Genomic DNA, 17,976 nt, shown 5'->3' on the forward strand with positions numbered 1-17,976 from the left:
ATTTTGGGCATATCGTCTCCTCTCAGATCTGATTAAAAAATGCTTTGGTTTCAATAGTTAACTTTTATTTCTGTAATTTCGAATCGTTTAATTTTCCAATTGTCCCCAGCTCATAACTTTGCCTTTGATTTTGACTTACATGATGTTTCTCGTAGACAGGTCGTCTCCAATTTTCTTTTAATTGTCCTGATGTTCATAGAATTTTACACTTTAAAATTGACACCAAATTTGACTGAGTATCTTCCATCCTTTCCAGCTGTTTACTAAGAGAGTTTATTTCAATTAAGGTGTGAAACTTTGCTTTTAGCGATATGCTAAAATTTAACTTGGTTATGACTTGAAAGACTTGCCTGTTTTAAACATTCGTCACTTAATGCAATTGAAACTCTCATCCATGTTTTTTCAGATGCTTCCTGAGATAGTTACATTCCATGAAGGTGTGAGCCATTGTTTTAGCTTACCACATGAGACTGGTGTGTTTGATTAGCCTGCTTGTGAGCAAGAATCTGCATTTTACAACCCTGCTCTTTGAAGCTGCTATGAAACTTTTGTGGGATCTTTCCCTGTACCCTCTCAAACCAGATATTGCCAGACTTCCATGTTTCAAATGACACATTTTTCTGTATTTTCAAGAACAGGAGGCAACTGTTTTTGAATATTAGGAGGGTTTTGAACGTCGTTATGGCACCGGCGGAAGGGAACAGTTGGTGGTGGCACTGGATGCTGAGAAGGCGTTTGATCGGGTAGAATGGGGGTACCTGATGGCAGTGCTGGAGCGGTTTGGGATTGGACCAAGATTTGTGAACTGGGTAAAGTTATATAAGGAGCCGAAGGCGAGTGTCCACACGAACAATATCAGTTCGAGATACTTTTTTCTCCACCGTGGGACGAGGCAGGGATGTCCTATGTCCCCCCCCCCCCCCCCCCCTGCTGTTTGCGCTTGCGATTGAGCCGTTGGCCATCGCATTAAGAAGTTCGGGAGCATGGAAAGGAATAGCGAGGGGGGGGGGATAGAGCATAGGGTGTCCTTGTATGCCGACGACTTGCTGCTGTATGTGTCGGAGCCGAGTGCGTCGATAGGAGAAATTTTGGAGTTGCTACAGGTATTTGGGTCTTTCTCGGGGTACAAGCTGAACTTGGACTAGAGTGAGTATTTTGTGGTGTCTCAGCCGGGGGTGGGGGGGCTGCCTTTCCGTAGGGCAGGGACCCACTTTAGGTATTTGGGGGTGGGGAAGGCTTCGCAGATACAACATCACTAGTTTGGCGGGAAGAGTGAAAGCCGATCTGGCAAGGTGGGATGGTCTCCCTCTGTCACTGGCGCGTCGGGTGCAGGCGGTTAAAATGAATGTGTTGTCGTGATTTCTGTTTATTTTTCGATGCCTACCGATTTTCCTGCCATAGTCTTTTTTCAGGGAGATTGAGGGAAGCATATATGTTTATATGTTTATATGGGGAGGGAAGGTGGCCAGAGTGAGGAAGGTGCTGCTACAGAGGGGAAGGCAGGCAGGAGGTTTGGGTCTCCCAAACCTGATGTATGACTACTGGGCAGCTAATGTGGAGAAGGTGCGGAGCTGGGTCAGAGGGGTTGATTCCCAGTGGGTCAGAATGGAGGAGAGTTTGTGCAGGGGGTCGGGGCTGAAGGCACTAGCAACGGCCCCGCTCCCGATAGCTCCGGGGAAATACTCAGGGAGTCCGGTAGTAATAACTTCATTGAAAATCTGGAGGCAGTTTCGCCAACACTTCGGGTTGGGGGCAGGGTCAAGGGAAATGCCGATTCGGGAGAACCACAGATTTGAGCCAGGGAGGTGGGACGGAAGCTTTCGGAAATGGGAAGAGATGGGGATTAACTCCAAAAGATTTGTTTCTTCGGGGTCGATTTGCAGGATTGAGGGAGCTGGAAGCGAAGTATGGGCTGGAGTAGGGAGAAGTGTTTAGGTATATGCAGGTTCGGGACTTTGCCAGGAAGGAGATACAGAGTTTCCCGGAGGAACCGGCCTCCACCTTTCTGGAGGAGGTGCTGGCGGCAAGGGGACTGGAGAAGGGGACAGTGTCAGCGGTATACGGAGCTATGTTGGAAAAGGATAAGGCACCACTGGAGGGGTTCAAAGCGAAGTGGGAGGAAGAGTTGGGAGAGGTTATAGAGGAGGGGGTCTGGTGTGAGGTGCTCCGGAGAGTGAATGTCTCCACCTTGTGTGCGAGGTTGGGGCTGATACAGCTGAAGGTGGTGTACAGGGCGCACCTCACGAGGGCCGGGATGAGCCGATTCTTTGAAGGGGTAGAAGATGTGTGTGAGCGTTGTTGGGGGGAGGCCCGCTAATCACGTTCATATGTTTTGGTTCTGTCCAAAGTGTGGGGAGTACTGGAAGGAGGTGTTTAGGGTAATTTCCAAGGTGGTGCATGTGAAGCTGGACCCGGGTCCCGGAGAGGCCATATTCGGGGTGTCGGACCAGCCAGGGCTGGAAACGGGTGCGGAGACACATATCATAGCTTTCGCTCGTTGATCGAGCAGTGATAATGGCATCTCTTCCCTTCTCGCCGGCCCAATACTCCACAAGTCCGGCAGTGGTGGCAGCTCTGAGAATCTGGGGGCAGTGGAAGAGATAAAAGAGAGTGGAGGGAGCATCGGTTTGGACCCTGATTTATAATAACCACCAATTTGTACCAGGTAGGCTGGATGGTGGGTTCTGGAGATGGCAAAGGGTAGGAATTAGGAGGATGGGGGATCTATTTATAAACAGGAGCTTCCCCAGCTTGAAAGCCTTGGAGGATAAATTTGAATTGCCAGCAGGGAATGGGTTTAGGTATCTGCAGGTACGAGACCTCTTGAGAAGGCAGGTACCAGCCTTCCTGCTGCTGCCGCCACGGGGGATACAGGACAGAGTGGTCTCCAGTACATGGGTGGGAGAGGGGAAGGTATCAGATATCTACCAGGAACTTTTGGAATCAGAGGAAACTCCAATGGAGGAGCTTACGGGCAAGTGGGAAGACGAGCTGGGGGAGAGCAGGGTTAACACATTCTCATCATGTGCCAGGTTTAGCTTGATCCAGTTCAAGGTAGTCCACCGGGCACACATGACGGCTGTCCGGATGAGCAAGTTTTTTGGGGTCGAGGACAGGTGTGCGAGGTGCGCAGGAAGCCCAACAAATCATGTCCACATGTTTTGGGCATGCCCGAAGCTTAGGGTTTTGGCAGGGTTTCGCTACGGCGATGTCCACGGTACTCAAAACATGGGGGGTGCTGACTCCAGAGGTGGCTATCTTTGGAGTGTCAGAAGAGCCTGGAGTCCAGGGGGCAAAAAAGGCCGACGTCTTGGCCTTTACCTCCCTGACGGAGACGGATCTTATTAATGTGGAGGGACTCGAAGCCCCCAAGGGCAGAGACCTGGGTTAGTGACATGGCTGGGTTTCTCAGTCTCGAGAAAATAAAGTTTGCCTTAAGAGGGTCAATGTTAGGGTTCACCCGGAGGTGGCAACCGTCCGTCGACTTTCTCAGGGAAAATTAAAATGTCAGCAGAAGCAGCATTCCAAATTGCTTGGTGGGGGGCAGACTGTTGTTTTATGGTTGAGGTGTGTGAACATTGTGATGAGGTGAAAATGTTTAATGTACCATGTTTATGTCGCTGTTGTTATTATAAGAATTGCAAATACCCTAATAAAAAATAGTTCTTTTAAAAAAAACTGCACTTTCAATCTGTTTACTTATTATTCCCACTGTCAAATGGCTAATAGAGTAGAAACCATTTAATATTGCTGATCCTGAGCTTCAACTCCGTTTTCCCATCCATTCCCCATATCCCTTAATGCCCCTAGAGACCAAATATCTGCCTTAAAGTATTCAATGATGGAACAGAAAATTCCAAAGATTCACAATCCTTTGAGTGAAGAATTTCTCCTCATCTCAGTCCTATATGATCAGGCCCTTATCCTGAGACTGTATCCCCCGTGTTTTAGATTCCCGACTAGTGGAAATAATCACAACGTCTACTCTATCAAGTCCCCTCAGAATCATGTAGGTTTCAATTAGATTGCCACTCATTTTTCTAAACTCTAGAGAATATAAACCCAATGTACTCGATCTCTCTTCATAGGACATCCCCCTATTCCGGGGACTAGGGAGGCTGTACCACCTCCAATGCAAATATATCCTTTCCCAAATGTGGATCCCAAAACTGAGCACGTTATTCCATATGTGGTCTCACCAAAACTCTACAATTAAAGCATTGTGTACAAGTGAGCTGAAAACATACACAATTTATCAATCTGAGCAACATCGGTTTGTTTCCAGGAGTATGTTAACACTCAATAATTGATAGTGCCAAAATTTAATTGAAGGTGGATTTGTTTTAATACAAATAAAATTTGCCATTCAACACTTTAGGACTTGTGATTTAATCTGGTGGATATTCATGTGAGATTGTGCTTTCTGCTGAAAGTTAACATTGCTGCACATTTCTTTCTCAAACAGCAATACAAATGATGAGGCTAAGTTGTTCCTATGGTGGCACAAAGTATTGGAGTTGACGTTAATCCAACTTAAACAGAAGGATGTAACTGCATTGGAATTTTTAATGAGGATTCTAAATGCATTTCAAATGAGACAAAATCATTTGGCAGAGGAGAAACTATCTGCTGGAATTCTGGGAGCTATTGGTCTTGGAAGGAAGTCTCCCCTCTCAAACAGGTGGGGAATTTTCTGTGAAGTCTAGCAAAAACAAATAGTTTTCAGTCTAATTTTGATTTTCACTCTGTTTCAACAACTGATTTATAAATTAATATGATTCTTTCAGACTTCCAAAGATCGCAATATCAGTCTTAATTTCTCATGTTCAGAAATTATTTTTTCATACTTAACTCCTGTGTAAGCCACTTTTTTGGCAAGCTGTGTTCAAAATCTGACATTTTATTAAAATACATATTTCATCAAAATTTTCTAATGTCTAATGCACGGCACACTAAATACGAAGAGCTTTTTAAGGAGCTTCACACGGAAGCAGCAACATCTGCTTTTGCATGGTGTTTTTTTTAAGATTATTTTCCTAAATTAATGGGATTTCAAACTGGTCCATTTTATGTCATTGATTTATAGAATTCATAATAGCTATGAAATACATTAGGTGAAAACAATAGTTGATTAGGATTGTAAATTAAAATGCAATTTGGGAGTCACAGGGTTCAGATGAGTCAGTAAACTACTCGGGCAACAGTTGCATATTTTTATATTATAACACAAGCCCACACTAAGTATTTTCAGCATTTTTCATTTTCAATGCCGCACTTGTTTCTTTCTGGTTATAATAAAGGTGGCTAGCATCTTCCACTCTACAGTGAGTTAAAATAGGAAGGTGCAATGATTCTTTGCTGGAATATGATGTGGGGCTTACAAATATACAAGTAGAAAATGCTCACCAGCGGGATTGGGGGCGACAAACATCTGGGTTGTTGTTGAAAAAAGAGATATGCTATTAAAGCTCTTCATTTAACTCATCAGAACAACTCACAAGTAATATCAGTAGTAAAGGGAACAAGTTTAATCCCGCAGAATGACTTTGATGCATCCCAATTTCAACATCACATTTGCACGGTGAGTAAATGGCCAGGGCCCTTTCTACAAGATTGCCGATGAGGTAATATTATATATTCATACACAGGACCCTGTTCATTGCAGACACAAGGAGCACATCCGTGCATTGTGCCTTTTTTTAGCTAAACAAAAGCTTGCAAGTCACACATTCCCCTGGTTCATTCTTCATGGCAATGCCTTGACTAATCCAAGTTGACCTGCCTAGTTTGAATTTGAACAAATCTTGGCAGTTAAGTGTTTCCTGTTGCATTCTCCATGGCAATGCCTCTACCAATCAGAATCCATTTGCCAACTAATCAGCACTCTCATGCAGTATAAACTGTTATTAAATAGACTGTTGGTATTTCTTGCAAGCTGGCCTGATTGGTGGGGTGCAAGACCAAAAGCTTCACTAGCATGTCTCTTTTTTCAGCAACATAGATTATATAGCAAGGCTATCAACCTGAGATGTCAGCTCAGTTTCTCTCCTCATAGATGCTGATTATTTCCAACATTTTCTGTTTCATTTCAGAATTACAGCATAAGCAGTTTTTGCTTTCAAGTATATTCATTACTTTCTTTACACATCCATTTACTTGATATTGAGATTTGCAACCTTTCCTGTACGATTTATTTCAGTCCTGTTTTCATGCCGGCCGGTATTCAGATTTCCAATTGTTTGTCTCTATAGATTTCGAGTGGTAGCACGAAGCATGTCAGCATTCCTATTGGTTCAGCTTCCTCCAGAGAATCGCATTCGAATAAAGCCTGGCACAGAACTGCATCTATCTCCCAAAGCACAGCAGGTATTGAGAACTTACACTATGGGTTCAATGCTGGATATATTTTCAGAAATTAATTACAGCTAAAGAAGACCATTCAACTTCAACCTGCATGAATATGCATGTTGCCCATTCTTCCTTCTTAACTACAGAGCTTCACATTCTTTATGTTGAATTTAAGCTATCGTTAATCTGCCCACAAACATACTTATTTTCCCCAACTCGTTCTAATTCCTGAGTTGCTTCCTTTGATTCTATTGCCCATCTTAGTTTGACACCTGTGGTAAACCACTGTTGCACCTATATTAGGTGATGTTAAGGACGTACTGGTACTGGAGGGTGTGCAGAGGAGATTCACTAGGTTAATCCCAGAACTGAAGGGGTTGGATTACGAGGAGAGGTTGAGTAGACTGGGACTGTACTTGTTGGAATTTAGAAGGATGAGGGGGAATCTTATAGAAACATTTAAAATTATGAAGGGAATAGTTAGGATAGATGCGGGCAGGTTGTTTCCACTGGCGGGTGAAAGCAGAACTAGGGGACATAGCCTCAAAATAAGGGGAAGTAGATTTTGGACTGAGTTTAGGAGGAACCTCTTCACCCAAAGGGTTGTGAATCTATGGAATTCCTTGCCCAGTGAAGCAGTTGAGGCTCCTTCATTAAATGTTTTTAAGGTAAAGATAGATTGTTTTTTGAAGAATAAAGGGATTAAGGGTTATGGTGTTCGGGCCGGAAAGTGGAGCTGAGTCCACAAAAGATCAGCCATGATCTCATTGAATGGCGGAGCAGGCTCGAGGGGCCAGATGGCCTACTCCTGCTCCTAGTTCTTATGTTCTTATGTATGTTAGGACCTGTACTACAGGTATGTCGGTAGTCCCTGGAGTATAAATTTGTGTGTCCTCCATGCTACAGCCATTTCGCCAGCTGCTGTGGGAGGCCACACATCTCAGAGCAATAAAGCCTCAGTTGTATTCAACTCTCGTCTTTGTGCAATTGATCGTGCATCAATTTATTGCTCTAAGATTTTCAAAAGATGGATCTCCGTATCAAGCCAGATCGCTTACAGCTGGATCCGCAATCAAGCAATGCTAAAAGGGACATTCAGCATTGGCTAGCTTGTTTTGAGGCGTACATCAACTCGGCGCCAAGCCCTGTCTCGGAGGCTCAGAAAATACAGATTATACTCAAGGTTGAACTCCAACATCTTTCTGCTGATCTGGACGCGCCAAACTACGCCAAATTCATGACGCTTCTCAAAGAAAATTACGATCAGAAGATGAACACGCTCTTCGCCAGGCACGTACTCGCCACTCGCTCTCAACTCCCTGGTGAGTCCATAGAAGACTTTTGGCGGGCCCTAATCCCACTCGTCCGGGACTGTGACTGTCAGGCCATTACGGCCACGGAACATTCAAACCTCCTTATGCGGGACGCTTTTGTTACGGGGATTGGGTTGGACCTCATACGCCGGCGACTGTTAGAAGGGGCCACGCTCGATCTCACAGAGACAAAGGAGCTAGCGCTCTCTTTGACGGTCGCCTCAAGCAACATTCAGTCCTACACCCCCAGCCGCGTGGCCCACCCATCCTACGCATCGTGGATCCCACAGCCTGCCGCCCCAGCAGGGGCCTTACCCAGCCAATATGCCTGCGCCATGCGCCAGCCAGTGAACCCCGGGGTCCCCGATGTTACTTTTGCAGCCAGCAGAAACACCCCCCACCAACGCTGCCTGGCCCGCGCTGTCCTTTGTAAGGCTTGCGATAAGAAGGGGCACTTCGCCGCGGTGTGCCAGGCCCGTGCAGGCGCCGCTATCGCCCCCATCCCCCTCGTTTACGGACAGTGCGCGCCTCCATCTTCACCTCCCCAGTCCATGCACGGCCAGTGGGCGCCGCCATCTTCTCCCGCTCAGACCATGCGCGGCCAGGCGCCGCCATCTTCTCCCCCTCAGACCAAGCGCGGCCAGTGGGCGCCGCCCATCTTGGTCAACCCCCGCCACGTACGGCACATGGGCACCGCCAGCGTTCCAGGACCTGTGCCCCCCCCCCCCCCCCCCCCACGGGCTCCCCATCATCCGACACCAGCTACGACCGACCACGACTCGCCTCAGTGACCATCGACCAGTATCGTCCGCACAACCTGGCTACCGCATCGACCAGCGTGAAAATCAACGGACACGTGACCTCTTGCCTGCTGGACTCCGGGAGCACCGAAAACTTCATCCACCCGGATATGGTAAGGCGCTGCTCCCTAGCGGTACACCCCGCCAACCAAAGTATCTCCCTGGCCTCCGGATCCCATTCCGTGGCGATCCGGAGGTACTGTACGGTCACACTCACGGTCCAGGGCGTAGAATTCAGCGGCTTCTGCCTCTACATCCTCCCTAACCTCTACGCTGCCCTACTACTCGGCCTGGACTTGCAGTGCAACCTCCAGAGCCTAACCCTGAAATTCGACGGGCCCCTACCACCCCTTACTGTGTGCGGCCTCGCGACCCTAAAGGTCGATCCGCCTTCTCTCTTCACAAATCTAACCCTGAATTGCAAACCCTTCGTCACCAGGAGCAGACGGTACAGCACCCAGGACAGGACCCCCACTGCCCCAAGGCCCTCAAACGCTGCCTGGGGTTCTTTTCATACTACGCCCTGTGGGTCCCAAACTATGCGGACAAGGCCCACCCACTCATACAGCCCACCCATTTTCCCCTGACGGCCGAGGCACAACAGGCCTTCGCCCGTATCAGAGCCGATATCGCCAAGGCCGGGATGCACGCAGTAGACGAGACACTGCCCTTTCAAGTAGAGAGCGACGCATCAGACGTTGCCCTAGCCGCCACCCTCAAGCAGGCAGGCAGACCCGTGGCATTCTTTTCCCGCACCCTTCATGCCTCAGAAATTCGGCACACATCCGTCGAAAAAGAGGCCCAAACTGTCGTTGAAGCTATGCGGCATTGAAGGCATTACCTGGCCGGCAGGAGATTCACTCTCCTCACTGACCAACGGTCGGTAGCCTTCATGTTCAATAACACACAGCGGGGCAAGATCAAGAATGATAATATCTTGAGGTGGAGGATCGAGCTCTCCACCTACAATTATGAGATTTTGTATCGCCCCAGCAAGATCAACGAGCCCCCAGACGCCCTATCCCGAGGTACATGTGCCAGCGCACAAGTAGACCGACTCCGGGCCCTGCACGACAGCCTTTGTCACCCGGGAGTCACACGGTTGTACCATTTTATAAAGGCCCGCAATCTGCCCTACTCCGTCGAGGGAGTACGGACAATCACCAGGGACTGCCGGGTCTGTGCGGAGTGCAAGCCGCACTTCTACCGGCCGGACCATGCATGCCTGGTGAAGGCCTCTCGCCCCTTTGAGCGCCTCAGCGTGGATTTCAAAGGGCCCCTCCCCTCCACCGACCTTTACGCATACTTTCTCCGTGTGGTCGATGAGTACTCCAGATTCCCCATCGCCATCCCATGCCCCAACATGACGTCTGCCACCGTCATCAAAGCCCTCCACACAATCTTCGCTCTGTTCGGCTTCCCCGCTTTCATCCACAGTGACGGGACCTCATTCATGAGTGATGAGCTACTTCAGTTCCTGCTCAGCAGGGGTATCGCCTCCAGCAGGACGACAAGCTATAACCCCCAGGGAAACGGACAGGTAGAGAGGGAGAATGGGACGGTATGGAGGGCCGTCCAACTCGCCCTAAGGTCCAGGAACCTCCCGGCCTCCCGCTGGCAAGAGGTCCTCCCTGATGCACTACACTCCATTCGGTCACTGCTGTGTACCGCCACTAACAACACACCCCATGAATGTCTTTTTGCCTTCCTCAGGAAGTCCACATCTGGGGTCTCGCTCCCGACTTGGCTTGCAGCTCCAGGACCCGTCCTGCTCCATAGGCACATCCGACTCCACAAGGCCGACCCGTTGGTGGAGAGGGTGCAATTGCTCCATGAAAACCCCCAGTATGCCTACGTGGCGTACCCCGACGGCCACCAGGATACTGTCTCCCTCAGGGACCTGGCACCAGCAGGTTCCACACACACACACACCTCTCTGGCCCGGCGCCACCCTCCCCTCCCTCGATGCTCCCAGCAGCAACCCCCCCCCCAGGACCATCCGTCCTCCCCCTGTCCATGCCCGAGGATGAAGAGGATTTTGGCACGCTCCCGGAGTCACCGAAGATCAGACCGCCATCGCCGCCACCACTGCGTCGCACCCAGCAGCACATCAAGGCCCCGGACCGGTTAAACCTCTAACTGGTCCACTGCACTTCAAAAGACATTTTTCTTCTCTCCAATATTGTAAATGTATAACTCATTTGTTGTATATAGTTCTCCACCACCCCGCCAGACTCAATTTTAACAGGAGTTGAATGTGGTAAACCACTGTTGCACCTATATTAGGTGATGTATGGTCGGACCTGTACTACAGGTACGTCGGTCGTCCCTGGAGTATAAATGTGTGTGTCCTCCATGCTGCAGCCATTTCGCCACCTGTGTGGGATGCCACACATCTTGGAGCAATAAAGCCTCAGTTGTATACAACTCTCATGTTGGACTGGGCTGTGTTCACCACTCTGTAGTTTTTTTCGGTCTTGGGTTGAGCAGTCACCATACCAGGCTGCGATGCAGCCAGATAGGATGCTTTCTATGGTGCAGCTGTAAAAGCTGATGAGAGTCAATGTGGACATGCCAAATTCCCTTACTTTCCTGAGGAAGTATAAGCGTTGTGCTTTCTTGGTCGTAGCATCGGCGTAGGATGACCAGGGCAGACTGTTGATGGTGTGAACATCTAGGAATTTGAAGCTATCTACCATCTCCACCTCGGCCCCATTGATACAGACGGGTTTATACGATACTTTGCTTCCAGAAGTCAATGACCAGCTCTTTCGTTTTCCTAACATTGAGGGAGAGATTATTATTGTTGTTACACTGCTCCACTGGGTTTCTCTATCTCCTTTCTGTATTCTGACTCATCATTGTTCGAGATCCAACCCACTATGGTTGTGTCTTCAGCAAACATGTAGATGGAGTTGGAGCCGAAGTTTGCCAGTCGTGTGTGTATAGGGAGTATAGTAGGTGGCTAAGTACGCAGCCTTGCGGAGCTCCGGTATTGAGGACTATCGTGAGGAAGTGTTGTTTATCCTTACTGATTGTGGTCTATGGGTTAGGAAGTCGAGGATCCAGTTGCAGAGGGAGGAGCCAAGTCCTAGGTTTTGGAGCTTTGACATGAGCTTGGCTGGGATTATGGTGTTGAAGGCGGAGCTGTAGTCAATAAATAGGAGTCTGACATAGGAGTCCTTGTTGTCAAGATGTTCCAGGGATCAGTGTAGGGCTAGAGAGATGGCGTCTGCTGTGGACCGGTTAGTGGTGGTATGCGAATTGCAGTGGACCTAGGCTCTCTGGGAGTATGGAGTTGATGTGTCTCATGACCAACCTCTCAAAGCACTTTATAATGATCACTGTCAAGGCCACTGGAGGGTAGTCGTTGAGGCACATTTCTTGGTTCATCTTTGGCACCACTATGATTATGGTCATCTTGAAGCAGGTGGGAACCTTGGAAAGGATTAGGGAGAGATTGAAGATGTTCCCGAACACATCTGCCAGCTGGTCCGCGCAGTATCTGAATGCATGACCATGGACCCCATCAGAACCCGTCGGTTTTCGAGGGTTCACTTTCAAGAAGGCCGACCTGACTTCGAAAGCTGTGACGGTGGGTGGGTATGGGTGTGTCCAAGTTTGCTGGGACAATTGACAGCGAATTGATGGTTTCCTGCTCGAACCGAGCATAGATTGCATTGAGTTCATCAGGGAGAGGTGCGCTGCTGCCGGTGATTCTACTCGGTTTCGCTTTGTAGCCCGATATTTTGTTTAAGCCTTGCCACAACCGACGAGAGTCTATGACTCTAGCTTAGTCTGATACTGTCTCTTGGCATCTTGGGGGATTTTGCCCCCACAAACCAAAGATGTGCCTGGTAGGTAGATTGACCATGCTAAATTGCCCCTTAATTGGAAAAAAGTAATTGGGTACTCTTTTTAAAAAAAAAACATTTTAAGTCCCTTGAGTGAGACTTGAACACAGAATCTTCTGACTCAGGTGAGAATGCCACCACTAAACAGGGGTGCACCTGTTCCAGCGATAGTATGCCCATAGACTTCTGCAAGCAAAAGGTTTTATTTGAGTTCTAGATTGAATGCATCAGCCATTGAAGGCATTTTTATTTTTCATGCTCCTTGATGACCAGTTCAGCATTTTATTACACAAAATATGTTCACTGGTTCCTCCAAAAAACTTCAAATATTTCTAATTACTATATCATGGGCAATTATTCCCAATTATGAATACATTGTTCTGTACTTTTTTAAATGCAAAGTAAAATTTTAAAAATTTCCTTGTATTTCAGGCACTGAATGGACTAGAATCAATGTCATTGAGTAAGCAGTATGCAGATTATCAAGAAGAGATTTCTCAGGCTACAGTGTTTATCAAGAACCCAAACTATTGTATTTTGGATGGCAACAAGCTATTAGCTGTTCTTATTAGTTTCCTTTATCCTGACACACATTATCTAGACATTATCCGTTAATATTTTGCCAGAGCAAAATCTGAGGATAGAGTCTAATATTCTCATTAATACTGCAAGAAAAATTGAGAATGTCTCCAATGAAATGATTTGAACTAAATTACTACATCCTTTAATGAATCAATTATCAAGTAATCATTGGATTATTTTGGATCATGACATAATGTGAGCCATTTACAAAATGCTTTAAAAAATGAACAGAACTACCTTTGTTAAATAACATCAGTCTGCTGTTTGTGTGTTTACTCTTTGTTTTTATACAATCTGATGTGAATTATCAGTTTGTGTTGCAAAAATATGTACAGTAATTAAATAATATTGTTGATAAAGTACATTCTACATCCTAGGTCATCAATTTTGAGATTGATCAAGTAAATAAGTAGCACACATTTCCTCGTGTTTGCGTGGGTTTCGCCCCCACAACCCAAAGATGTGCAGGATAGGTGGATTGGCCACACTAAATTGTCCTTTAAGTGGAAAAATGAATTGGGTACTCTTTATAAAAAAATAAAAAAATATTTTTAAGTAAATAAGTAGCTCTTTTGAAAATATTTTTCAATATTTTAATTAATATAAAATACTGAATATGATTTTCCTCACAAATATTCAAGCTCCTTCTCCATTGCTATTACTCATGGAACAAATATAACACAATCATCCTTAGAACCAACAACAACTTGCATTCATATGCCATTCTTAATATAATAAAATGTCCTAAGGAGCTTCACAGGAGCATCATCAAACAGAATTAGACACGAAGCCCTAAAACATATTTGAGAAGATGACCAAAAACCTGTTCAAAGAGTTAGGTTTTAAGGAGGATCTTAAACAGAAAGAGATTGAGAGGGAATTCTTGAGCGTAGGCTTTTGACAGATCAAGACACAACTGCCAGTTTTGAAGCCATTAAGTTCCTGGAAGCACAAGAGGCTAGAATTTGCGAAGTGCAGTTAGCAACTGGGAGGTGTATGGGGCTTGAGGTGGTTACAGAGATAGGGAGTGGCGAGATCACAAACTGAGTTGCAAACAAGGTTAAGAATTTTAAAAATCAAGGTGTTGCTCAGTCAGAGCATTATATAGGTCTGCAGTGCACTGGCAGGAACCAAATCAGCATAAAGGAAGGTGGTTGTGGTTATTGGATGCTAATCTTTTCAGCTGCAAGATATCACTGCAGGAATTCATTTAATAAGATCCTTTCAATATTCAGGCTAGGGCTAGTAGGTGGCAGGTAACATTTGTATCACACAAGTGGCATATAATGACCATCTCTAACAAGAAAACATCTAACCGCTTCCCCCCGATATTCAATACCTTTGTCGAATTCCCCCTACCAACATCATGGCAGTCACTATTGACTTTACTGGACTAACCACGTAAATACTGTGACTGTAATAGCAGTCAGAAATTTAGTATTCTGTGGCAAGTAGCTCATCTCCTGACTTCCCATCTACAGGGCACAGATCAAGAATGTGATGAAGTATTCCCTACTTGCCTCGATGAATGCAATTCAAGCAACACTTGAAGCTTATTTCCATCCAAGATAAAGAAACTCATTTGATTGGTAACAAATTCACCATGGTGCATCATGCCTGTAATATTCCAAACCCGTGACATAAACCACCTATAACAAAAGGACAGAACAACACTACCTGAATGTTTCCCTCCAAGTCATAACCATTTTGACTTGGAAATATATCACTCTTCATTTATGGCAGGGTCAAAATCCTGGAGCTTCCAACAGCACTGTGGATTTACCTACACCACATGAACTGCAGTAATTCAAGGAGGCCTACCACCACCTTCTCAAGCACATTAAGAAGTCTTACAACACCAGGTTAAAGTCCAACAGGTTTGTTTCAAACACTAGCTTTCGGAGCACTGCTTCCTCAGGTGAGCACTGCTTCTCAAGAACAATTAGGGATGAGCAACATATATTGGCCTTGCCCTGTGATGACGGTATTCCATGAATGAATAAATAAATAAACTGGAGCAAGTAGGGTGGCACAGTGGTTAGAACTGATGCCTCACAGCTCCAGGGACCCGGGTTCGATTCCAGCCTAGGGTGACTGTGTGGAGTTTGCACTTTCTCTTACTGGGTTACGAGGATAGAGTAGAGGTGTGGGTTTAGGTAGGATGCTCTTTCAAGGGCCCGTGTAGACTCGATGGGCCAAATGGCCTCCTGGCAGCAGAGGATTTGGTGGGTTGAAGCTTATGGAAGGTGGGGGTTGTGAAGCCAAACAGAAATGACTTGGAGCACTCGACTCTAAAAATAACCAATCACTTAACTAACCCATTCTTAAATGTTCATGTTATACCTGCTTCACACACTAATTCTGCTTGTGCCTTGTGACCCTCTGCATAAAGAAACAAAACTTCTGTTCTTTGTGTATGATCTTACAATTATTCTTACATCCTTGTTCTAGAACCACTAGAAACAGAAAATGAGACTCTGTCTCATCCCTTCATAATTTTAAATGCTTCTGTCAGGCATTTTGATTTTGTTAAAGACAAGTGTTATGTTTGATGGAAGGTCTTTTTTTGCAAGGAATAAACAATTTACATTTTGTTATATATTTATATTTCAGCAAATAAACTGTACAGAATATCTTGCTGCTGTTGGCTCTTGGCAGTCTTAATTCAGTTAGTGACTCAGGGTGCCGAGGACCTGTGTTCGATCCTGGCCCTGGGTCGCTGTCCGTGTGGAGTTTGCACATTCTCCCCATATCACGTGGATCTCGACACAAAACCCAAAAAGAAGTGCAGAGTAGGTGGATTGGCCACACTAAATTTCCCCTTAATTGGAAAATTTGAAAAATAATAAATTTAGTTTAGTGACCCGTTAAGTTTCTTCCTTACTGATGCATCGGGCGGGACCTAAAGTATTGAAACACATAAACTATCAATTTTTGTTCTCAACAATTATACACAATGTTATTATTTCAGTTACTTGAAGTGGAATTCTGTAGTTAAGTATCATTAGTCTTGAAATTATGCTGTGGGAATATCAACATGAATATTTAATACATTCACATGGAATTCTTGTGTTTGCTATTGTGAGATTTGAAATAATTTATTTTAAACTGAGCATCTTTAAGTAGCACCTTAAAATTAACTTGTAACAACTGCCATAAAGGACCTTTGTATAAGTGCCTTTACATTTCATATGTAAGCACATGATGCAAGTAAATTAACATTGTAATGTATATTTTAATTTTAGCTAATGTTTCATTTTTGTTACATTAGGCAACTGATGCTGTTCAGATTATTTGACAAAAAAAGTTGTGACATCATAGGTGGCATATAATTTCCAAATTCACAATAGTACCATCTATATAACCCTAATAAAATCAAGGACTTTTGTTATTACATAAATAATGTGAGTGACAAACAGTGGAATTTCCCTGCATATCTAGCAGAGAAAATTACCTAATATTAGCTAAACAATACTTTTTTCTATTTAAATGATAGATATGTTCAAATTATTTAATTAAGTCAAATTATTGAAAGCACATCTTGGATGCTATTAATGAGGAAACAAGTGCTCATAATTGCACTAGGATCTCACCTAGAATATAATAAATGTAACCATTGTTACAGGAACCAGTTGTTAATGCAGCTCCAGAACATACAACATTCCCCATTTTTGATGTCAAACTAATTAATGTAGGCAAGTATTTTGTGTCACCAACATATGTTTAAAAATATCTAAATAGCTGAATAAATTTGATTTTTTTCTTTAAATGGCAGTACTGTTCAAATGATTTAATTAATGTATGACTCAAGTTATTGAAAGCATATCTTGGATGCTGCTGTTAGTGATGTAATGCTGTGCACTTTATAGAAATTAATAAAATTGAAGTTCAACTGAAATCCAGTGGTACCTTGCAGAATGTGATGGATTTCACGTGCTCTCTTCAAACATTCAACTTCATAGTCAAATTTTTGACATTGGTAAAATTTAATGGAAGTATGCTACCAGGCTGGTGTTTGATGTGTGTCAGATAAGATTCAATAATATTTGAAACATACAATATAGTCCATCTAAACCAGCTCTTTCTGTAAAATAGAGTACTTTCAGTCCTTATGAAATTGAAAGTATATATGTAAGATCTACATTGACAGTAGCCAGTTTATCAAGTGCAATTTTATCTGAGCGCTCCCCCAGAGAGGTTTTGCTGTACTTAAGCTTGTAGCCAACTGCAAAGGACCATGGGAATTATGGCTAACCCAGAACTCAGACAGATTCTGTGTATTTAAAAAGCAGATAGCTAGACCTGATTAAAACCCCCGCTCGTTTGCATTCTAATGGCCCATTTCCCCAGAACAATAGGACTGCACTCAAGAAACCGATACTGCCAAGGTCAATGACCGCTAAGGACCCGGCCAGCCACCAAAGCACCCGCCCCTTTTTTGGCCAAAATCGAAGGCAGTGATCAAAGCCTGTCAAATTATTGGGTCCAAGATTAAGGACCGCCCCAAAGAGCGCAAAATCTCAAAGGGATAAAAGGGGACATAGCCATGTGTTTGGCCTCTTTAGGATCCGCCCTGTGCCAGCCCAACTGCAGCTTAACGACCAGTCAGCCAATTCCAAGACCAACGATCGCTACCTGACGGATGAGCCCAGCAGAGACAGAGCCCCTTCTTCAAACCAGCCACGTGAGATCAAGATAAAGGCCTTATCAATCTAAACAGTGCCGGTCGCCCTGAAGTTAAGTGTAGGTTATTGTAGCCGATAGGTTTAGTTTAACTTGTACTATATTGTGCGTGCATGTCAAAGTAACCCTTGTGTGTAAATAAACCATCTTTGAACTTGAACTGACTAACTGGTGGTCATTTGTCCGATATACGGGAAAGCCTTGTGATTCAGTAAGAGGAATAGAAACACCCGCAGTATTGGCGACACTGTTGGGACATTACATCATATCATAAATAGAGCCTCATTATTAAAAGAGCAACATTATTGGTTGACTCTGGTGAGATAGTATTCCGATTAGCAACAAGCTGCGTTATAGTCCTTTGTGTCCTTAAACTCTGAAACATAGTTGTTAATT

General features: G+C 45.0%; 1 protein-coding gene across 4 annotated transcripts in view; it reads left to right on the forward strand.

The window, feature by feature from the left end:
• Positions 1 to 17,740, forward strand: part of epg5 (ectopic P-granules autophagy protein 5 homolog (C. elegans)) — a 236,083-nt gene extending 218,343 nt beyond the window's left edge. For 3 of the 4 annotated variants that reach the window (XM_038790783.1, XM_038790784.1, XM_038790785.1), the window contains exons 42-44: positions 4,466 to 4,681; positions 6,252 to 6,366; positions 12,748 to 17,740. In XM_038790783.1, the coding sequence (XP_038646711.1) occupies positions 4,466 to 4,681; positions 6,252 to 6,366; positions 12,748 to 12,930 (514 nt within the window). In that variant the 3' untranslated portion in view covers positions 12,931 to 17,740. Of the gene's footprint in view, positions 1 to 4,465; positions 4,682 to 6,251; positions 6,367 to 12,747 lie in introns of those variants that run through there. The other variant, XM_038790786.1, reaches the window with a different exon arrangement.
• Positions 17,741 to 17,976: the final 236 nt, after the last annotated feature.

Source organism: Scyliorhinus canicula, chromosome 3 (assembly GCF_902713615.1).
Source record: "Scyliorhinus canicula chromosome 3, sScyCan1.1, whole genome shotgun sequence".
NCBI lineage: Eukaryota > Metazoa > Chordata > Chondrichthyes > Carcharhiniformes > Scyliorhinidae > Scyliorhinus > Scyliorhinus canicula.